Source organism: Cupressus sempervirens, chromosome 9 (genome assembly GCF_028749045.1).
Source record: "Cupressus sempervirens isolate cs-2001-9-10 chromosome 9, ASM2874904v1, whole genome shotgun sequence".
Lineage (NCBI taxonomy): Eukaryota > Viridiplantae > Streptophyta > Pinopsida > Cupressales > Cupressaceae > Cupressus > Cupressus sempervirens.
The window spans coordinates 674,672,733-674,697,222 of record NC_143126.1 but is presented as its reverse complement, the minus strand read 5'-3'; the positions used below and the strand labels follow the sequence as shown (position 1 = coordinate 674,697,222).

The 24,490-nt window shown below is 35.4% G+C and overlaps 1 protein-coding gene across 1 annotated transcript in view; it reads left to right on the top strand.

The window, feature by feature from the left end:
* LOC149540534 (glutamyl-tRNA(Gln) amidotransferase subunit C) overlaps nucleotides 1-24,490 on the top strand; it is a 62,313-nt gene that overhangs the window by 1,561 nt on the left and 36,262 nt on the right. Inside the window, exon 2 of the mRNA XM_089801612.1 lies at nucleotides 11,484-11,524. Within this exon, the coding sequence (XP_089657738.1) occupies nucleotides 11,484-11,524 (41 nt within the window). The remainder of the gene's footprint in view (nucleotides 1-11,483; nucleotides 11,525-24,490) is intronic.

Here is a 24,490-nt window from a genome sequence, read left to right as displayed (position 1 = left end):
CCGTTTCCGCCACTCTTTTGCTGCAAAAAGTCCATATTCTCTCTTGCTCTCCTTCTTGAGGGATCTTCCATCTACTAGTTTCACATCGTAAATGGTGAGATTTGATTCTTAACTGAGCACTTAAGATTTCGGCCTTTCCTTTAAACGCGGATCCTAAATATTCTTTATCCCCATGTTTCCACGTGTGATTAAATTCTTTGATATAATAGACTTTTTTCCTACCTATCAGATTTGTCCACATGGCAGTTCCGAGTTTCTCTAACACCCATTTCTTTATTTCTATATTAATGTTTGAACACTCCTGAGGGTTAATGTTCCATTTGATTAACCACTTGCTGTTTTGCTTCTTCCACGTTTTTTTCTTATGTTCTAGCTCTGCTTCAGCCACCAATGTAGGCCAGCGATGTTTATCTGCATTTCCCACTTTTTTTAGATAGCTTAGCAATCAGATAACTATTCAGGCCTAAATTGGGAACATGCACGTCTCTACTAAGAGGATCTCGTAAGGAACTGTTAACTTGACCTTGATGTTAGTAGTAATGAGATGTTTTTGGATTATTTCTTTTTGCCACCATTTATGATTTGATATGCTGCTTCCTTTAAACCTCACACTCATAAAGAATAATTGGAATCACCAAAAGGCCAAAGAGGGTTTTCCTAGTTTTCCAATCCCATAGTTCCACTTTCCTGCATCTATTCTAAAGAAGGTAATAGGCCTTCTATCTCCCTTGTATTGTTTTTGATTTGCATGTCTCCCAATTTAATCAATAATGGAAGTCAATTCTGAGACATTTTTACTCCACTATTTCTAATGAGCTTCCCTCAAATATGAATGTATGTATTTTTTTCTTATTCAAAGAAAAGATCATGACTTTAGTCTTAGCAATATTGACTTCCATCTCTACTGTTGAGCAAAAGGACTCTAGATTTTTCAAATGCTCTCTCAAATCTTGTGTATTTTTTGTAATAAGGATAAGGTCATCAGTATAAAGAAGTAATTTTATCATATAACCTGCTTGTTGCACGCCTTCTCCATTAACCTTGTTTAGTCACTCTTCCAAATTATCAATGTAGAGGCCGAAAAGAGTAGGTGACAAAGGGCACCTTTGTTTGACCCCAATGTCGCTCCCAAAACATCCAAACACGCCCTCTTTAGTTCTGATTCTTGCTTGAACCCATTTGTACAACTTATAAACAACAACTCTATACTCTTTTGGGACTTCCAATTCTTCCATTATGTGCCAAAGTTTATCCCTAGGGACAATGTCAAACACCTTCTTAAAACCCACAAAGCAGGAAAAAGCCTCCTCTCCATGTTTTTCCCACACTCTTTCAATGAGATACCTTAGAGTGATGCAATGGTCAATGGTGGAGTGTTTTTGGTCTGAAACCAACCTGACCCCTTGCTCTTTTCTCCTCTTTTTCTGCCCAACCGCTGATTTTATGCTCCAGCATACTTCCAAAGAGTTTGCCTGAAAGAGGGTTCACCGTTATGGTGTGGTAGTTGGAGGGGTTGTTGATGTCCGCACCCTTGCGTAGGGGAATAACCACGCTAGTAGTCTAATCAATAGGGAAACAACCCTATGTGACCCTGTTAAAAATGTTCCTGATGTGTGGGGCCAATAGATCTACCCCCACTTAAATTTTTTTGCTTGCAACCCATCAATATCCTGAGCTTTCCCACTTGCAAGCCTCTTTATACGCACCTTAATGTCCTCAATAGAAAATAACTTTGCAACAGTGTTAGTTATAGAAGGTGGAGCCTTTTTATTTGGCTGCTCATAGAAGAGCTTTGCATAATCCAACCAATGAGTATCTGTAATATTTTTTTCTACTTGTTTTCTAACTCGCTGCTACTCTCTCTAAAAGCTCCCAGGATTGTGTTTCCCTAACGAGATTAGCTCTTTCCTTTGAGTAATCACATAATTATCTTTTTAAAATTTTATCAGTTGCTTGCATTCTTTTATGTTTTCTTTGCTTTCTTTTCTCCCTTTAAGAGCTCTCTTTGCAACCTTGCATTCTTCATCATACCACAAATTAGCTGGAAAAGTGTTTTAATTGCCCCCCCTCTTTGTTTTTGATCTCTTACATCTTGTTAAGGTGCTTTGAACTAGGGGGATCAACATAGTGCTGTTTAAGTGCTCATTCTTTCCATTGCTGTCCTTGGAATTGCTGTTGTAACTAATTGATTGGATCTTTTGTTCAAAGGCATAGCAAAATATCTCTTTATTCTCACAATTTATGAGGATTTTACCTGGATTATGATCTTTCGTGCTAACATTTGGGTCTGTTCACTTTCAGGTCCTCTCGCTCTAACATCATATTTAATAAATAAAGGCATGTGATGTGAGTTTAATTCTATAGGACAACTTGCTACCCTGAAATCCACTAATTTGGGAATAACCAAATGAGAGCATATCATGTAATCCACCAAGTTTTTCTCATTGTACGTTTTACAAGTGATTCTGTTTGGTCTTGGACAATATTTCATGCCATTGCAAATAACCAATCCGTGAAGGCTACACAGTCCCAACAACTTTGCTCCGAAGTGTGACACACATCCCTTTTTGTCCTAAGAAATTCTTATACTGAAATTATTTTCGCATTCTGAAATTATCTTCACATTCCCTTAGCCACAAGGGGTTACTGTCCTCTACTAAATCACCGCCCTGCTGAATAGATTGATTACCGCCATCCTAGCATTGAAATCTCCTATTAAGATTGTGTTTCTTGTAGAACTAAAAGTAGAGATATCTTTCTTTAATGTTGCAAAAGGGTCTTCATTGTCTAGGTTTCTCTTGTAAAAATTCAAGCTTTTAGGTGCAAAATAACATGCATTCAACCATGTGATCTCCTCGCCGTCCTCAATTTTCAGCCATAAAAATTGTTTATTTGAGTCTTCTGACTCTTCTCTCTCCACTTTTGCATTTTTATTCGAAGTTTCTTTTATTAGTGTTGTGTTCCCACCATGACCTTTACCTATTTCTGTCTCTTCATTCCAAATATAAATTTTGTTGTATCCTTCAAAGTCTGGAATTCTGCATCCTTCATGTTCATGTGTTTCTATGAGACAAATTATATCTTGTCCCTCGGCTGTGGGCCCCAACCTTGATCCTCTTCTCCATGGATATCCCCTACAATTCCAACTCACTATGTTTAGATACTCTTATGGGGCCCCATGTTCCTATTTTTGTGTCGCTTGTCTATTAATGCCCTCCGCTTTACCATTTTTCAGCCATGTCCATTTACCTGCAGCTCTTGCTGATTTTAGTTTCTCCCATTCTTTCCTCCTCTCCTCTTGGTGAATAATTGTTAAATCATCTAAATATATTTGAGTGCCCCTAAGTGACCCCCTGTTCTTCAAAATCACATTCTTGTCCTCTATGTTGCCTAGAGTAATTCTCATATGTTTGTCTTTCCCTACTCCCATACTTCTGCAAATCCTTTTTGCTTGTCTTATAATCCTTGTCCAATTCAGCTTGTCCTTAAGGAAGTCCCGTGCTAAAATATTTGCTTTTTCACAGTGCCCATAGTCCTTCAATCCTCTAATAATCATGTTTACTGCTTTCTCCTGATTGTCTTTTTCCTCTTGAATTTGTTTCTTGATTTGCTTTTCAATTATTTCCGTTGGCTTCGGTGACGGTTTTTTAATCACTTGAGCCCATGATTTGGCCTCTTTTATTTGCTCCTTTAATTCATTCTCTCTCACTATCATATCTGCTAGTGCTCCTTGAACCTCCTCTATTTGTGTTGTAGTCGCTGATTTTGCTGGTTCAGGGCAGCCTCTCTCTGTTATTTTCTCATAGATCATATCCTGTTTGAGGCTGATTAGTTCATACTGACCTCTCTCATTGTCATTTTGTAGACTTAAAACTTGTTTTTTCAGACGTTTGTTTTCTCTTTCAAGTTCCAAACTAGCTATTGAAGGAATCAGGTGGTATTTATTAGTAAAATTTCTTAAACACATAAATTGATGGATAAACAACGAGTGGGATTGAAGAAGAAGCATACATAGATGGAGACAAAGCAGAAGATGGTCAAATGTGCCTGTACACTTTGCAGAAGGCTGCAGTGGAAGGAGGTAAGAAAGAGAAGTTTGCAGGGGAGAGGGCCGTGTGTAGCAGGGGAAACCAAACATGCAGATGTCCAATTTTATTTGTTTTTCTAATGTCATAGGATAACCTCATTTTTTCAGATCCTTACTTTGATAAGGAGAGGGTTGGGGAAAGTGGACGACAGTGCTCCAAATAATCTGTTTGATTTAAATCACAACTAGGAAGTTTGTCCTTGGATGCAGAAATGGCTTAGGAGTTTTTGTATTCTTTAGCTTTGGGGAATGTCATGCTAACTATTGCCATTGAGGTGCTTGAACTAGTAATCAGTGATAAATATTTGTGTAAAATGGAAGAGAAGATTGGTAGAAGATCTTTGCCTGCAATTGTGTTGAGAAGAAACTCACTTCCAAGGAATTCACTGAATGGTTGAAATCTGTTTGGGGCAATATTACAGATCCCTCCTTATCTTTGTTGGAGAGAGGTTTCTTCTTGATTCAATTTTGAACTAGTTGTAGATTATGACTTTGTGGGCGAATAATGACATTTCATGAAGTTGTAGGATTTTTGTGTGTTTTTGAACCTCCTTTGTTGATTCAGTATCCACCCCTACCATAGAGGTTCCAATGGGTCTGCTTGTATAATTGTCATTGGAAATGAACAATCCTGCTTTGATCAAGAGCTTGTAACAAAGTGAGCAAGCTCATTGGGCAATAATGACATTTGGTGAAGTTGTAGGATTTTTGTGTGCTTTTGAACCTCCTTTGTTGATTCAGTAGCCACCCCTACCATAAAGGTTCCAACGGGTCTGCTTGTATAATTGTCATTGGAAACGAATCCTGCTTTGATCAAGAGCTTGTAACAAAGTGAGCAAGTTCATTGGGATTCACAAGGAGCTGAATTTTTATAACAAATTTGTGAGGATTTGTGTGATGGTGGATTTAACTAAACCCATCCTCCTTCCTTCGAAATCATTCTCTTAGGGTTGTTGGATTCAATTGATAATCTTTAAAGCACTGTCATTCAGGTGCTTTTGGTGCAACCAATCAGGGTACATACTGGGGGATTGTGCATCTAGGATTTAGTTGTTTTCTTGTTGAGTTTGGTTGCAGAAATGGATTAAGAAAATTGGAAGTTTGAACAATGATTTTGTTAAGAGAAACTAGGTTTTTCCTTTGACTAAATGCCCAACCTCTTTTTTGAAGAGCAACAAGGAATAAGGTAGTCAGCATGGATGTTTGTATAAGTTTGAAGTCCTGAATCCTGCAACAAATGAGGATTTATTTTTGGAGTAGACTAAGGGTGATAAGCAATAGTTTATGGGATTCTTGTAGGATTTAGTAGTTGCAATGTCAGCTAGCTTCTACCGAAATTTGACCATTCTTGATTGGAATCCAAGAAGATAAAATCATCTGCGGATCTACAATTCATTGAAGAGGGAGAAAGACAGAAGCTGAAAATATAGTTGGAAAGCATTCTCATACGGAGGCTCTTCTATCCTGAAAATTTGAAAAGGTTGGAGGATTCTTTCAACACTTGATTGGCATGCCCTATTTTGAGGTCTTGTCAAGGAATTACACTGGATGCTTTTTTAGTTTGGTGTGTAGCATAGATGGTGTATTTTATGATCCAAGTCTTAAATTTTTTAGGCTTTTGTGGAATGTTGAGTTTTCTCCTTCATGAAAGTATGCATGGATGTATTATCTGTTTTGTTTACTTGCTATTTTTTCAAGGGTCCCCGTAAATTCTTTCATTCCTGGATTAAACAATGTAACACATTGAAGCAAAAACCTACAGATGTTGAGCTGCAATGCAACATTTGCATAGAAAAGATTGGTATGCTCCCTCAATGAGACTACTAGGTGAGTTGAAGATTCCACTTTGTCTTGTTCTTTTTGGGTTTCTAAAGACTCTTTGAACCTTCTACACAACAAGTTCTCATAATCATAGCACTATCAATAGGATTGCATTCCTTAATAGATCTTGTCATATATGGTTAGTGCTAATCACTAGAAGCTTCTTCTATCGATCTTGTTGCTGGTTCATATCTCAAAACCTTATAGTCAAGGTGGTTCTTTTGTGAAGTGATGTTCAAGAACCTTTTATGTTGGAATTGCCTTCAACTCAAGTCCATCTTAGAATAGTTTGGATTGGGTATCTGGGTTAGTTTAGAGTCTTCAATTGGCATGGATTATGGAGCTAAGATTCTAGTGGTATCTTTGTTCTGTTTTCCTAAAATAACTTCATGTATGCAAAAGAAAAACAAAAACTCTTGGAATTGATTATTTCTTTGAGGAGAAAAGAAAGACATATTATGCTCCTTTCTGAAGGCAGCCAGCTGGAAATTATGAAAGAATCCAAGAATCTTGGGATTGGCTTCCATTATAAAATCAGTTGGGAGACATGCAGAGTTAGACTAGTTACAGGGGGTTGGAAAGCTTCATTTTTACTCCAAAATAGATGCAAGACAGTGAGACTTTGGGAATGGAAAACCAAGAAGACTCTTTTTGGTTTGTTAGTCATGTTGGTGGTTCTTTATGATTGTGAGGTTTGGGATGACAGCATGTCAAACTGTGGAAGGAGACAACTAGAGAGAATTTAGAAACAACTAATAAGAAGCAATCTCAAAGTTCAAATTTCTAGGCCTTATGAATTTCTTTTGGTGGAGTGCAGGTCTTTTCCGTTAGAGGCTTCGACGGTAATTCGGTTACTAAGTTACTTAAAGAAGGTTGAAAACATGCATGACCATTGCTGGCTGAAAATAGTGAAAAGAGAGGTTCTTAACTGTAGAAAGAAAATTTGGATAGAGCGAAATACAAAATGGTTGGATAAATGGAAACATAGATGGAAAGCTCGCCGAGTTTTTCCTTAAAAAACTCACAACTTGGGAAGGGAAAACTCACTACTCGGCTTGCTAAAAACTTGCCAATTACTCAATGAGTTTTGGGAAAACACTCGCTTGTGTAGCAAAATCAGAGGGTGAACACTCGAAAATGTCATTTTTCATACCAATTTGCATTTGCAACATTGTTCAATCATTTTTGCAGCTTAGGAGCAAGAGGATTTATACAAGTACTTGGAATTCTTGGCCATTTGGGATCAAATTGAAGCTGGAACAATGATTTGCTAATGATTCTAATTCATTTTCTCACAAATACTTGATTTTAATCCTATATTCTTGAGTTCTGACAAACTTAGTTCAACCACTTGCTGACACCCAAGACAAGCATTTCTTTCCAGCAAGCCAAAATCGTTCAAATTCACTCTCAGACTATTTTATTATCATGTATTTACTTCTAGTTTCATAGACACTATTTATTGTAATGTTTCGATCATAAAATAAATGTATTTAATTAAACCTTGTCAATGAGCTGATTGATTTAATATATCTCGAACCCATTTTTAATTTAATTGTTTCTGTAGGTAAGTATGGCTGTCGGCTATCTTTGTACACCCTCGAAAGGTTTTCCTGACGGGTATTTAAGCACGGCATGTAGGTAGTCGTAGGTATGGAATTTTGGATTATTTTCTCTGTTTGCGAATTCTTGTTGGAGTTCTCTGTTGTTTGCCATTTCGGAAGTGAAAGACCTTCCCTATTTAGCTTTCTAGTTTTGGTGGACTTCAACCCTCACCCGATTCCATTTTGCATTACTTGCTCGGATCTGGCAAATCCGTGCACCATCTTTGTTATAGATTCATTTATATATATAGTTATATATCTTTGGGTTCCATTGCTTTAGCATTAATTGTTTGGCAAATACATGTTTTGGCATCTTGTTGTAACTCATTCTACATTCACTGTGTGGCTCCTGCATACCTCGTGGCATAACAGAAGCAACTGTACGACCTCCAAGAAGCAATAGTACGACCTCCAGAAGCAACCGTACGGCCTCCAAGAAGCGACTGTATGGCCTCCAATAGCAACTGTACGACCTCCAAGTAGAAACTGTACAGCCTCTAGAAGCAACCGTACAACCTCCAAGTAGAAACTGTATGACCTCTAAAAGCAACCGTACAACCTCCAAGAAGCAACCGTACAAGCTCCAAGAAACAACTGTACGGCTACTAGTAGCTACCATTATTCTGGCGTACACCTGGAATGGAACATTACATTTACTATGATGTATTTACTTCTAGTTTTACAGAAGTTGACTACAATGATGTATTTACTTCTTGTTTTATAGAAACTATTTACTATTTTGCTTCGTGCCATTAGCATTTCGCACGAGAATTCAACTTTGTACCTACTTTGCATTTATATATATCTAAAATCTGCTTGTTTCTTTTGTGTACTCATAAATTAACTCATGGGATGCATCTTCTCATTGACTTTTGTTAAAAAAGGCACTTTTAATTAAATTTAAGCTGTTTTTCAGGTTCCATAGTTTTTCCCTGAGTATTTTTTTTAAACTGGCCGAGTTTTCCTGCGTTTTTTTGGGCTTGGCGAGTTTTTGCCAAGTGAGAGTTTTTCAGCTATGAATGGAACAATAAGCTACAGGAGTGTCCTCATTCAAATATGGACATAAAAATGTCTATTTTAGAGAAGTTGCAGAGTGCCATGTAGACTAATAACATTGGTAGAAAAAAGGCTTACTCCATTCAAGAATTCAAGTCAACTAGGGAAAATGATGAGAAAGTGTATCTAGGGGCTACTATTAAAGGAAAAGCAAGGTTGTTAGTGACACTACTGAGGACGGGATCACATTATTTAGATGCAAGACGGGTAGATAGAAGATGTAATGTTCCCTTTTTAGTGTGACCATGATAGTGCATGGATTTAGCCTATTTCTAGGTCCTTTTAGGCTAATATTGGTGCTTAGAGGACCCTATTGAGGGTTATGGCTCTATTTGGTGGGACTTACTATTTATAGTAAGTCAACAAATGGTTCCGATGCGCTCAGATAAGTTAGAGAAGTTGAATGATGCTCTTGGTTTTTTTTTTTTGGCTTTTGATTTGGTCTCCAAGAACCTTGGATGGAGCATCTATTTTTAGTAAGTCACCTCGCCAGGTTCATTCATCATTTTTCTTCATCAAGATCACTTATGTGTTGTCAGATTTTGATTCCGATGCTTCTTTAGTCATTTTCATAAGACGAGTGAATTATGATTACTATTTAATTAAATACATTGAGGTTGTTATTTTTGTTGGTATTGTATATTGGCCACCTTAATGTCATAGCTCATTGGAACTAGGTTGAAAAGTTTAAAATCTTGGGCATAGGAAACAATGACCTTGTGTGTCAAAATATCATAATGTGGTTGAAAAGGTCGTTTTCGGTGCCAAAGGGAATTAATAAATTGTATTATTCAAATATGTGCCAAGTATAAAGAAGAGGGCTTTTAAGTGAAAGTTGTCTTGAAGAAGTCATCTTTATTTTCTATAAAAGCAATGCTTTGTGAGAAAGGAAATCATTCTATTGTTTATGTTATTCGATGACTTTGTGTTTAGAGAAGAATTTTTATTTTTTGCTTCAGATTTGGGCTCCAAGAACCTTGGATGGAGCATCTATTTTAGTAAGTCACTTTGTCTGTTTCATTCATCATCTTTCTTCATCAGGATCACTCATGTGCTGTCAGATTTTGATTCTGATGCTGATGCTTCTTCAGTCATTTTCACAAGATGGGTGAATTATGATTATTATTTAATTAAAACCATTTCCAGGTGAATTATGTTTTATCTACTGAATATATGACCTGCGTTCTTTACTGAGGATTGTTTTGGTGCTGATGTATACCAAACGATCAGAATTCCTTCTATGATTTGAATAGGAGAAAGGACAGGTTTGGCACTGGGAAATCGATCATAGTATTGATCTTAAACTGCTGAAGGGAAGTGTTGCTCAAGCTGGGGTTTTATCACTGCCATTTCATAGCATCTTTGGTGCGCTGTGGTTGCCTGTTAGAGCAGTGTTTGGGCTACAAATTCATGTGCAAACTTTGTACTTTGGGCAGCGATGGAATTTATACTGGCTGCGTTCATTACCTGCAATCTACTGAGATTGGCATGGAGTCTTTAATTATGTCTTCACACAAACTTCCCAACACCAAATTGCATACTAGTTTTGTTTAATAATTAATTTGCTTATATGTCTATGCTTGTAAGAATTGCAAATTTGATAATTGCAATTGATAACATTGTGGTGGCAATTCATAGTAGTTTCAAATTGTTTATATTTTATGAGCATTTATATATTCTGGAAATTGAAAAAAAATCATATATCTCAAAACAGAAGAAAATATAAAATTTGCATGGTAAAAGAACACTTCTTCAACATTGTCTTAGAGTGAGAGAGCAGGGCTCATTACAGTGGTCTCAGAGCTTGCATGATAGTAAGTGTTTGACAAAATGTCAAACCGCTAGAATTGCAGTTAGAACTGGTTGGTGTTCTTTACAGTGGTATCAGAGCTTGCATTATAAGTGTTTGACAAAATGTCAAACAACTATAATGCCGAAACTACACAGTTAAATCTTGATAGAAATATCACACTATAATGAAGTTATAACTGGTTGGGTTCTTTACAAAAGAGGCCCAAATAGGCTTGGGAGGAGAGTACATACATGTTTTTTAGGATGGGCACAATTGAACCGGGATGGCACTTTCTCTCGGAATGTGCAACATATGACGACATTTGGACTCATTATGATGTCATCTTGAAAGTGGTCAGCCTGCATAGTTTTTTTGAAGAAGATAAGACCAACCAAACAGATGGTTTTTTGGTTAAGATTCAGAGCAGAAGATCAGAAATGGAAAGGAATATGCAAATTGCTTAGTGCTACGGTCTTTTGGTTCATTAGACTGTTTGGTCTTGTGGATGTCACTCAAATCTTTCAATTCATTCAAAGCAAAATTTGCAATATGAGTTTGCTATGATACATAACAAAGATGAAACTTGAGAACCCTACCATGTAGAATTCCTTGGTGTATACTAGAGGACAGTTTTGGGGGACCATTTAGATTGGAACACAGTAAATCTTTCTATTTTTAATTTAATTTTAAGAAGCAGCATCAAGAAATGAGATTAGGATGCAGAAGAACTTTCAGAGGACAATCTGGTTATCTTGATATTCCAATACGTTATTCTATAGTTGGAAATAATAATTCTAAGGTTTTTCACATTAGAATAGAAATGTTACAAGAGATTTCCAATACTGAGAGAGAAAATACATGTATTTCATTAACATTTCTGAATTCTAAAATGATTTTGACTTTTCACAATACAAATTGGTTACTGAATGCTAGTTAGAGTTAGCAGTGTCCAGTTTATATTTGCACATAAGTATTTGTGGGTGACTATTTGCAAGTTAAATATTCAAATTTATGTTCTTAGCTGCATACTGAGTAAACAAAGCTAGTTCTTGTTTTGTGAAGCATTCTTGCTGTGGTATATTTCAAAATATTTTTTTACCAACACTTTGTCATATTTCTCCAGGTTGAAGAATTCGGTCCCAAGATTGGACAGGTTATTGACTGGTATTATGCAAAATCAGTACATTCCTCTATCAGTTTCCCTTCCTTGTGGCCTCTTGTATCTTGTGGTCTCAGTCCTTTACAAATCTAAAACATTTTAGATTCAACTCTATAAATGGAAATGCACATTCTAATTCACAGTTCATGATATATGAGTATATATAAAAGAATTTCTATTGTGTGGATTTCTGCACATAAAGATAGAAGTCTGGACAAGATCAGATGATAAAATTTAAAAGAAATCAAACAGCGAATGCATGCAATCTACTCTAGCCTGGAAGCATAACTTGTCTGGTACAATGCTTATGATCTATATTTATCCTTAGATATTCATAAAATGCTCTTAAGCACATTCCCCTGAAATATAGGTGTTAACTTAATCATTTGTTTTTCAGTGTCATATTTCTTATGTTTCCTTTACTTTATAATAAACATTGGGAAATGGGCTTTTATGCTGAAGTGAATTGAGTAACAATCTATCAAATCTGTAAAGACCCCTTTCTGATTCAACACATAAAAATCTACCCTATTAAAGTATAGTATTTTGCATCAAACAGTTGGATAAGGACTGACTCAGATTCAGATTCAGATATCTTTGGTGTGGAATCTACTACCATTTGTTTGACATACAAAACTTATTGACAACCCCTGCTAGAGATTTCTGATTGCTGTTTGGTTGCAGGCTTTAAAGGATTCCCAGTTTATGCCACTCTTTTTTGCTCAGATGTATTTATGAGAAGATAGCAAATCCATTGTTTTCTACAGACATTAATTTTATAAATATAGAATTACTCTTTCATTTGTCAGTCCCAGTAACCTTATTATTCAAATACTGATGGCAAAACACACCTGGTGAGGGGTTATCTATGCTCATGTTCTATCATCTCTGGCAGGATATCAAGCTCCCCTATATTTCACTGATATAAACTCCATTCCTATTCACACCAGTCTAGGTTGATCTTTGATATTCCATGCTGCCACAAGAATTTGATTATTTTATTAATGCAAACACAAATAGAAGCTTTGTGTTTGCTTGTTGCCTCAACTCCAGAAAAACACCCACCCTTGCATAGTAGCAAATGCTTAAGAGAATAAACCTAAGTTTGTTATAAGAGGACCAAAAACCAAATACAAATATACATCTTCTTGGCATCCCAATATCAATCATAGGAAATAATACAAGGTTCACAGTTGTAGGTACATCTGGCATATGTGAGCATCTTCTACCCGCCTTTCATGCCCATCACCCACAAATCATAATATAAGTATTCCCTGTCTAATATTTCTTCATCTTCCGTAATATGACTAAGGTGATACAGCAAATAGTCTTGTAATTCTCATGCCGAAGTAAGGAATACTTGGTGAATAAGATAATTCTGATTCTATGCCATATGCAACAAATTCTTAATCACCCAAAGGGCCAAACAAATGACATGACAAAATTTTTATTTATTTTACCAGGCATCATGAAGAAGATGATTCGGCCTATCATCATATGGCATTATATATATTGCCAGAATCGAAAAAGCTCTGAAATAATTTTTATTCTGGATAAATAGAATACCTCTGTATTTTGAGTATCTAGAATCAACCCTTGCTCTAAATATTTGATGAATATCCCTTAGTAATAATCTCAGAATTTGTCTTCCTCTCCCCAAATTTCCATCAAAATCCATTAACTCCCATTGAAGAATCTGATTGATTCTTTGAAAGCCATCTGGGGCAGATAGCTCCACTGCTGAAATTGGATTGTGAGGCTCCCCATGAGAGACTGAAAAATTTGAGAAAGTTCCCAAATATCATAATAATAAATCCCATATCTTTCTTGAATTCCAAAGTCATTATTAAAATATTATTTTTCAGCTGCCTTTAGTTTCCTGCACTGTTATATTTTAATGGCTTCTACTAATCTTTTGTTTAATGCCACTTGGTTTCTGTTGGTGAAGGCATATGAAGTCAAGCCCATCATCTACAAACATTGATTGAGCGAACTCCAATCAAACATGGATGTTAAAGTGAGACAAGTTGTATCTTGAATATCTAGAAAATACTGGAAACTGTTGCTGAAATATCGATCTAACATGGAGCATCACACAAGCAGCCATACAGGTCTTAGCCAATGGCATGAATGAACTAAAATCATGGCATATGAATTGTTTGGTTCTCTAGATTTAATTCCAGAAACTAAATAGCAATGCTTCAATAAATCCTAATACAAGCATAACTATCTTAGATTAAGAAGCCTGACACATCTTAGCCAATCGTATGGATAAATTAAAATCATAACCTATGAATTGTTTGGTTCTTTGATCTAATTCCAGAAAGTGAATAGAAATGTTTCCATAATGATGCAGTGCAAGGCCGAGTGAACCCCCAATGGAGGTGACCAAGCCCCCAACAAATTACTATGAGCAGAAACACAACACACAACACAAGATCTGATAGAAAATCCAACTCTTTATTCATCAAATAATTGATTACATGTAATGTGCCGGGCCGTAAGGCCTTCCTGGTTATGACCAATACAAAGAAATTACAGTAATAGTTCTATAAGATCTCACAAGATCCTAACAAACTCCCAGCTAGTCCGGATCTGTAGCAACACAACAATCTTGTAGAAACACCAAGCAAGATCTAAAGTTGTGCTCGCAAGCCACCAAGCAATCTTCTTGTTTCCTAAGCCTACACTCAGCTACTAGCTTTGCTAAACTTTGCTCCTCAGCTACTCCTTTCTAGCTGATTACCAACCCTAAAACACTACCCAAACCCTTCCCTTATATTTGCACTACCACAAGTCGGCCTGTTGCAAATAGAATCATTTAGAACCCAAATAAACACATGCCTCAACCAGCTTAGAACAATCATTAAATGCACATAGGAGAAAGAACTAAGACCCCAAATATGTCCTCACACATCCCACGATTGATCCATGTTACGATTACGTGCAACACAAATTTAATGCGCCAAGTCGGCTGATCAAATCTCCCAAGAAACATCTAGCCGGTGAACCAAACCATCGAGCATCAACAACAACCACCGAGCATACCAAGCAAGCACATCCACCCATCTCCCACATGATAACTAGCCACTAGTTCAACCGAGTAGATCATCAACCAAGCACCGCAAGCATCAGCGAGCTCCTTCAGTCATCGTGTTCCTTGGGTGAAACTACAACCGAGAACTACCCTAGTAGTGATTGAGTATCACCTCCTTTCAACCGAGTTCACCAAAACCACTGCAACATACAAGATAGCCAACTACCCCAGGAGCTCTTGCATCACATAAATCCTAATACAAGCATGGAATAATCTTAAATTTGTAAATCGACATGTTCAATATTTACTATTTACTATTATTAATGAACTGGACAACTTTAGGAATGGAATATCATGTGATAGTATTTGTCTATACATGTAGCCAATTGGCAATACCACGTGTGATACAAATCCAAAAATTATACGTTAGTATAGAGAGAATGCGGAAAAAGTAAACACGGAAAAATCCTTTTAAGAAAAAAAGTGCTCGTTTTATAGTAAAATTTTGACCAATTGAAGAACATAATTTACAACTAGTTTAAAGCAATTTACTAATTCTTTTAAATGGTTACATGCATAGTTTAAAAAATTGGCAAGTGACTCCAACTTGGGGTCACTATGAGTGGGTAAGAGGCCAGCGAGTCACTTGTTGAAAAACCTGCCCCCAAGTTTCCGGCTAGTACTTTCCCCAAAACATGAGTTTTGGTATGAGCCTAAAACTATTTTGGCTACACAAAAAGATGGTCCACATCAAAAACAAAAAAGGAAAAAATCTTTCCTTTTGGTCATTTTCTCCTTTGCACTTTTGTGCTTTAAACAATCCTTAGATTGTCAAGTGATTTTGATTGGTTCTACATGGTTGTGGGTGGATTTTGGCTGATTTATTGACCGCATTTGGAAACATCTCGGTAAAAAGTGTTCACATGGAGCTTTAAATGGATTTGAATAAGATAGTCTCACTTTGATTTCCATAATAGCTAGATCTGCCCTTGGGTACTTCTAATAAACCATTGGTTAGTTATCAATGATAATAATTACCCCCACCAACAAACTTTGTGAGGGTGACTATCCCTCCCACTGCCTCCCTTCTTTCCTTCAATTTTGTTTTTCCATTTTTTTCCTTATTTAAGAGTGAAGTTTTATAACGTAAAAAGCTTTTTGTTTTTCCCTTCTTGCCAGAGCTTTAGTTTGCTAGTAGGGACATGACATTTCTAAATAACCAAAGTAGGGCAAGTTTAGGGACTTGACTTGGAGGTATTGCACACTGAGGTATATAGGGAGAAATGTTTGTGTGCACTTCCTCTTTGTTAACTAAAAAGACATCAATCACCACAAAAATCACCTTGTAAGGATCCTTGCTTAGGGTGCATTATTTCATTGAAGTTGACATTACACGAGGAAAAAAGGCTCTCCTTGCTTCATACAAGGAGAAGAAATCAAGAAATAAGAGGGCTAAATCAACAATAGTTGTGATGTTCTTTACAGTCATAGATAATGTAATATGCACTTGCCTTGGCTTGTGGATACAGGGCTCATCCATTATAGTTAGTTCTATTAGGGTTTTGTTTGATTCATAGGGTTTCCCTATTAGTCATAATGCTCCTATTGCGCAACTTTGACTCAAAGGTACTATGCAGAACTAGGAGAATTAATAACATAGAGTTCAATGTTGTGAGGATCTCATATTGGGATTCACTGGTCGATGCATTGACAATAGTGAGGAAACGGTTCAAGAATCCACACCAATGTAAATTCAGTGTGCCCTTGTTTGGTGATGTGAAACCCGTCAAGGTCATAATCAAGAAACAAAAGAGCATTTGACATGAAACAAACTGCAATATTTTGTCTTATTGCTAGATGGATGGCATGAGCTAAATATTGATCAAGTTCATAGTGGCTTTTGATAGTCACTTTCCTGTTCTTGAAGTCAGATGATGCATATAGTGAAGTGAGACATGTTGAGATCCTATGTAATATGTTGGATGAGGTGGTAATGCAAGTGTGTATGGAAACTTCTTGAGGAGAGGCACTCTATTATATCTTGAGCCCTTTTGCTGCCCATTGTGTTGATATTTGACTCGAAGATATAGGCAAAATTTTGATGGGTGAAAACCATGTTTGAAAGGGTGAAGCATGTGAGAAAACAGATTTATATCCACTTGTGCATGTTTAATCTAATGCAAGAGCATCCAAAGAGATATCAGACTGTATTTTAGGAGACAATTTGTCACTAATTTCATCACTTGACAACTTCACTAACATCATGTAAGCAAATGCATGTGATTGCTAGGTTGGTGGACTCTGCAATTAATGAATGTGGGTCAAATGAACAATGGATGAATAGACACATATAACACAACTAGAAGCACACAAGGAAGAACAATTGAAATCAAACATTAAAACAATAAATTTTTGTAATTCCTTAAATTTTTTTTGTTCTTGTTTTGTTGAGTCTTCTTGCCAGTACATGTATTCAAGATATACTTAGTTCCTTTCCATTGTTTTGTTTGTCCCTCGTTTCCTAATTAGGTGATTCTACTAGTTGTGCAACCTCTAAATCCTAAGGCATGTGGATGAATCTCGGCCATATACATTACACATTAGTGAGATAATCTACCCTTCCAATTGCTTGATCTCGTATGCCTTCTTAGAAACTTTATGCATGATGTAGCATTTATTAATCTTCTTGGGCTTAAGCTTATGTTGATATCCCCTAATGAATCACTCCTTTCTCAAATTCAACACTACTAGCTTATCCTCTAAGTCTTCTTCCTTTTATACAACTTGTACTTCATGTTGCTCTCCTATAGTTGCTTCTTGACTTCTACATAAAGTTCATGTGTTTTGGGAATTCTCTATCTATTGGACTTCTTTTCTTCTTGTTTGTCACCTTCAATAATTCTATGATGCCCCGTAGGATGTCCCATAACCACTTGTGATGGTGTCTTTTTTAACGATTTGTTCACCAATTTATTGTATATAAATATAACTTAGTGCCTACAAAGAGTCTCATTGTGTAGGCTTTTCTACTACTAGACATGAGTAGATTGCCAAGAGTTTGATTAACATTTGCTTGTGAATGATATATGAAACTAATAGTTTTGTGCCTAGTTTTCTCTAAATGACACATTAAAAATGGCTTAGGATTTTTTTTGTGTTCGCTAGTTGTGCAATTGCTCTCTCTCCTAGAAGTGTTTATTTGCTAACTTGGATTCATTATTCAACTATTGATGAGGAATGAAGTACACCATTAGAAAAATTTCCCACACTACAAAGACATAGTCATTACCTTCTATGCACTTGACAATTCAAGTTTAATATCCATGGATAGTTTCTCCCAAGGTTTTTCTAGAATATGCATTGGTTTGTAAAACCAAGTGCTTAATGTGACTCCCCTCTTCTATTTGGTAGATCATGTTTGTCTCAATGAATTTGCCTACATCTTTGTGCAAATTGAGTGATACCTTGGATTCAACTTGGTTTGTGCATTGTTTAGGTCAAACCGATCTTTATGTCCACCACAATGTAACTCTTTGACAAGGTTTTCACTCATTAAAATTGAGGTTATGCCTAATTGTTGCCTCTTAAACAATCCCCTCTTGCAGAAATTATTCTTGCATACGAGCTTCTATCTTCAACCTAGGTTTCAATGCATGCACAACATTTATCTACAAAATGCATGCGAATCCTTCATTATCTTCATGCTCACTAGTTTAACCATAACCTGTAAAAGAAAGAGTAAACTTGTAGATACTATAGCCATCTCACATGCCTTCGATTGATCTATAATCATCAAAAGCCCGAGAAAAAGTAAGCAAAAAACTCAACTCAAAATTCTCTAAAAGCACATTTTTTCTTTTGCAAAATTCATTGAAAAATGTATTCAATGAGTTTATAAATGGGTAATAATATTTCTCTTTTATGTTTGATCAATATGAATACAAATTGAGTACAATATCATATCATCATGTGGAATCCTGATACATTATGTAGCTGACAACTATTGTGAACTTATGATGGTTGCTTTTGGACATCATCAAATTCATAAATTACATATCACAATAGTTTACATCATCCTTTTATGTAATCTAGTGAAAAATTTGGGATATGTTCTAATTCATGCAATCTGTTAGAGCTCTTCACTTAACATAAAATTTTGTGCTGTGGCTATGGCTTGACTTTCACCTTTCTAGTAGATGACAATGATTCTCTGCCTCATTAATGTCATCCATTGACAATTCAGAAGCTCCTTTTTTGTAGCCACATCCTCCATCTGTTACCTCTCAAAATCAAGAATCTTTTTTGCTTTAAATCATGGAGGTTCCTCATCCTGCCTTGTGCAATTACCACAAGGATCAATGCCATCCAAATCAATGGCCTCCTTTGATTTTCCCTCTACCTTTCTTGTGAGAAGCTAAAGGCTATATTGTACAAAGGTAGTCATTGAGGAGTTTTTGAGTTAAATATTTCTACTACTTCATGTGAATGGGCTCAAACAAACTTTAATTGCACTCACAAATATGCACTATACCGTGTTAAATCTGTAACTTATAATCTGTTCTTAAATAACTTAGAGTAATCCAAATGTCTTTACACCTTTCTCTTAGAGATATCGGCATTTTTATTTAGGATGAGTTTGAAGTTAACTAAATTCAATTTGTGTTAAGTTAATTTCTAAACTAATTATTCCTTCTAAAAGTCGTCGGCTTCCAGATTGGTTAAAGATTGTTTGGAAGGGACATGTCCCTAGTTCTCTCTACATATAGTGGGTATTGTTGAAGTTTAAGGACACACAAAATACAAATAGTCTGCTCCTTAATCAATACTGCCTACCTATGATTTGCAGAAGTAAAATACAGAATTCTGAATTAGATTTCAAATTCAATTGAAGGCAATAATCTGAAGTTATTCACATCAAGCTATAAGGAGATAAAGAAGGTAGAATCCAGTCTATATTCAGTCAAAAGAATTTGCAGAAACTTTACACAATGTTGACACAAAATGCAGAGGGTAAATGTTGAATATCTAGGGTAATTGCATTGCAATCTACCTCATTAATAACTTACAAAATATGACATCTAACAGTTGGAAAGAAAGCCATATTTTGTTAATCACTGTATTTGTAACTTATAAGATGCACTTTATGTGACAATTCCAATCTTTGTTGCTTGGTGACTGTGTTGTTCTTCCTCAAATAACTAGTGTTGAAGAAAAGGGCTTATCCTTGCTATCTTGAATTCTTGATCGATGAGGTTTTTCACCTCAACCTCAAGTGTCATTCTTTTAATGCATGTTGTGGGGTTCTGTTGATGTGAGTTTTGTTCCACTACAACATACATGATGAGACACCAAATCTCCAACTCTCTCTTGAATAAGGATGCTCATAAGCTAAACAATGTATCTGAATTGTGATCACATGAGACAACCTCAAGATTCCTTCCTAATGTGGACTTTTACTCAGCTATAATGATGTGATACGTTGGTTATCACAAAGGGACTAACACTATTCATTCATTAGATATCAACTTCTCTAACTACTCCCAATTGAAGGACTTTTAAAGGAAATAAAAGCTAATCAATTACTTAGTATTTCATGACGGGACACCAAATCTCCAGCTCTCCCTTGAATAAGGATGTTCATAAGCTAAACAATATTCTGAATTGTGTGATCAAATGAGACAACCTCAAGGTTCCTTCCCAATGTCGACTTTCACTCAGCTATAATGATGTGATATGCTGGTTATCAGATAGGGACTTGTGCTATTCGTTTATTGGATATCAACTTCTTCAACTTCTCCAACTACTCCCAATCAAAGGTCTTTTAAACGAAACAAAAGCTATCTAACTCTAGGAATATAAGATAATGTTGATGATGGGTTGAGCCTCTAACCAATCCTTGCTTTGTTGTGTAAATTAGGCATAGGAGGGTGCTAGCTTCTAAGGATGTGATAATGATTTTCACATTGTCAATGTTCAATGTTCATCCAAATACCTTATAAAGGCACAATTTAAATGAACTGCTTCAATAAAAGTTAAACATTCACAATATAGGCCTAGACTAACCTTACACTCTTACCTATAATCAACAAGTAACAAAAAGTATGGACACTAGCTCCACCATTAATCAACATTCAACCATATCTTCCATCCACATACTTTTACTTCTATTCAACATGAAATAAAATCCTAATCTAAGTGAGAGAAGCAAAGAGCCATACAATACTCCAAAATGATCATAGATCATATATATCCACCATGAAGACCAAAAATGATTAAAGATCAATTTTGGTAATACTTTGGCAACAATTCTTCAACATTACTCTCTTTACAAATGATGTGAGCAAGCCTTTATATAGGAGTTCTCAATTACATTGAATGGTCAAGATTGATTTGAAATCAAGGGTCAAGATTAATCCATATAAGCCCTAATAAGGGTTTCCATAACCATAGCTATGAATATTAAATGAGCACCCTACAATTAAGCACCACCATGTGGGCCAATCAGAAAATTGCATTGCCTTCATGGGCCAATAAGAAAATAGATTAGGCTTAACCACTAGATAAGATGCACCAACAAATGGGCCAATGAAAAGAGAGGTTAGGTAGAAACTTGTTGAAGTAGAAAACTTGTAGACAAGGCTATCATTTAATGAATCAATAAGATGATGCCACTTGTATTTACACCAAGTCATCTTTGAAATATTCTTTCATTTATCCTTTTTTCTCTTGGCAGATTCAATGAATCTAGACACAATATGATAAAGTTCTTCCACTAGGACACTTTGCACATTCTCATTAATTGAGGAAATAGACACCACCTCATCATTCCTTAACTTGCAAGGCAAACCACCACTTGCAAATAATTGCGAAATTTTAAATGATAATTTCAACATATCAAGTTAGCAAGACTTAGAAAATCATCACAAACTTGCCTTTCTTGATTTCCATTAACAAAATTTAATTGGGTAATACAAATTAAAATTTCTTCTCTTATCTTCAATTTGAATTGCAACCCATAATCAACATCATTTAAAAAAATGTTATTTTCCTTATTTAAAATCAGCACTAATTATTTAAGATTCCTTGAATAAATCAATTGGAATTGGCTCCCCTCTGGTTGAGATTGATTGACTTTTTGTTTGCGAAATTGAGGAGCTTTGAATAATTCATTTAATTCATGGCCCTTTACAACTTCAAGTTGATTGAAAAACATTTAATTTATTATCCTTTATGATTTATCTCCCATTAATTTAAATTGTGCATTTGGTAAAATCGATGCCATTTAGATAAATTCAATGCCACAATAGATGAATTAATTTATTGCCACAATAGATGAATTAATTTTTTCATATTTAAAATCAATCCATATTTTGCAAAATCGAAGTAAAATTTATCTCATCTCAATTTAGAGCCCATTTTTATATTGCAAAATCAAGGTAAATTTAATCTCATTTGAATTTAAAGCCCATTTTTATTTTGCAAAATCAAGGTAAATTGGGTTGTATCTTAATTTGAAATTAATCTCCATCTCAATTATGTCATTAAAATTGATCTCCCCTTGCTTAATATTATTAAATATTTAATCCAATGCTAATTGAATATTTAATCCAAAGCTCAATGCAGTGTTTAATTACATTAGTATTTTTCTTCTATTAGCAAATTTGAATTTAATCCCCATCCTCAAATCAATCTCTTTCTTTCTTTATTCAGCCATGAGATGAGGAGGTACTTCCTCCACCTTCAATTTGAGATGAGAAGTGGCTTCATCTACCCCACTTGAGATGAGGAGAGGCTTCATCTACCCCAATTGAGATGAGAAGAGGCTTTGTCTGCCCCAATTGAGATGAGGAGAGGCTTCATCTACCCTAGTTGAGATGAGAAGAGGCTTCATCTCCCTCATTTGAAATGAAGAAGTGTTTCATCTCACTCCATACTTAATCAAATTTACTCTTTCCCTTAGCACACATTTTTTCATTAATTTCTGACTTCCAAACTTCGCCTTTTTTCGCAAAATTTTCAAGTTCTATCCAAAGAAGAAATTTAAATTGAAGATTGTTGCTAAATTCACTCTACCACCTAACCCTATCAACAAAAGAGGGGAATGGAGCGATGATGTGAAAACCTCACAATTCCTCGATAACTTCTCCATTAGGATTTGCAAAGCTATCTAAATAGAAAAAATAAGGTTTAGGAAGTACCTTGTTGTATGAATGGGTTGGTGGAATTGATTGTTCTACCTCAATTAATCATCTCCCAAACTAGGTCAAATTTTCACTTTGCTCCCTTTTAATTGTTTCAGATGGACTCCTTGCCCCTACCCATGACCTCATAAATGTAACCCCCATTAGGTTTTTATCCTTATCTACCAATCTTGAAAATCTAACCAAGGGCTCCGACATTTTTTTTCAAAAAAATCAACAAATAAATAATGCTTTGCACCATTAAGAAGATCATAGCAAACCTTGTGACACTTGATCATTCTAGTTCTCTCCATTTGGTGTGATCTCTCATGAAAATTAGTACCCAAGGGTGATTATAAGTAAATTGTGTTATGGTTCTTGCATATTCTACGGTAGGTCTTACCCAAATGAAGGTTAAGAGTCTTAAAGCAATGTGTTGCACATGGGATCCAAAATAATGGTTGATGCCTCTCTTGGAGAACTCTTCTAGCTACACCATATATTGTAGCATTGTTAGTTATAATTTGCATTAGATTCTCTGTGTCCACCTTTAAAACAACTTACTAAAATATTGAAAATGGTACTTTGTCAAATGTATTCTCTATGCATTGTTTGCTTTTTGTTTGTTGCTGAGTTTCATAACTTTATCAGATGCAAAAGATTTACATAGGTCATATATTTCATAGACAATGCTAGTTTTCATTTTGAAGAGATCAACTCCAAACTCAGATCAAGCTTTTCCTATAAATAAGTAGGATTTAAAGAAAATAGGCATTGGTATATTAGATCCATTGGTTCTATACTATGGATTTGATATAGTGCAAAGAATCACTCATTGATCAATGGTGGGATCAATAAAATTTACTGGACATTTGAGCCTCCCAGATGATTGACTTATTACTCTTAACTTCCTAAGATATTGAAATTGAAAATAGTACTTTGTAAAAGGTATTCTCTACACATTCTTTACTTTCTGTATTGTTCTTGGGCTCATAACTTTAGCAGATGCAAAACATTTATACAGTTCATATATTTCATAGATAAAGCTAATTTTCCTTTTGAAGAGATCAACCCCAAACATAGATCAAAGTTTTTCTACAAATAAGTAGGATTGAAAGAAAATAGGCACTGATATATTAGATCCGTTGGTTTCATACTATGGATTTGATGTAGTGCAAAGAATCTGATCACTGGTGGGATAATACCATTTACAAGTCATTTGAGCTTCCTAGATGATTGACTTACTACTCTTAGGGCTCGTTTGGCTACAAGAATTTCCAAATGCGGCATTCATCTATGCTGGAATAAGCTCTCTTCTAGTATTCGTGCATTCTTCAAATAAGTTCTAGAATATCATTTGGACCTATTTGGTTGACCTGGAAGAGGAGTCGAAATGTGCATATTCTATGTTTGGTTGCAACAATTGAAATAAGAGTTGGATAAGTTTTGTTTTAAAATTTTAATGTTTTTTTTTTAGTTTGGTAATATTTTAAATAAACAAGATTTTTTATTAATTTTATAAAAAGCCAAATTATTTTAATTAGCCTTTATTTTATTTTTTAAATTGACTTTCTAAGTGAAAGATAAACCACAACCTTGAAATTCATTGAAATTCAAAGGACATATTGTATTGTATATTATAAATTTAATTCTGAATTAAATCAAATTATTTCAACGAGTATAAGGTCAAAACTAAAATCATTTTATTTTTACATATATTAAAGAAAGTAAAAATACAAATAAGTCGAGATCAT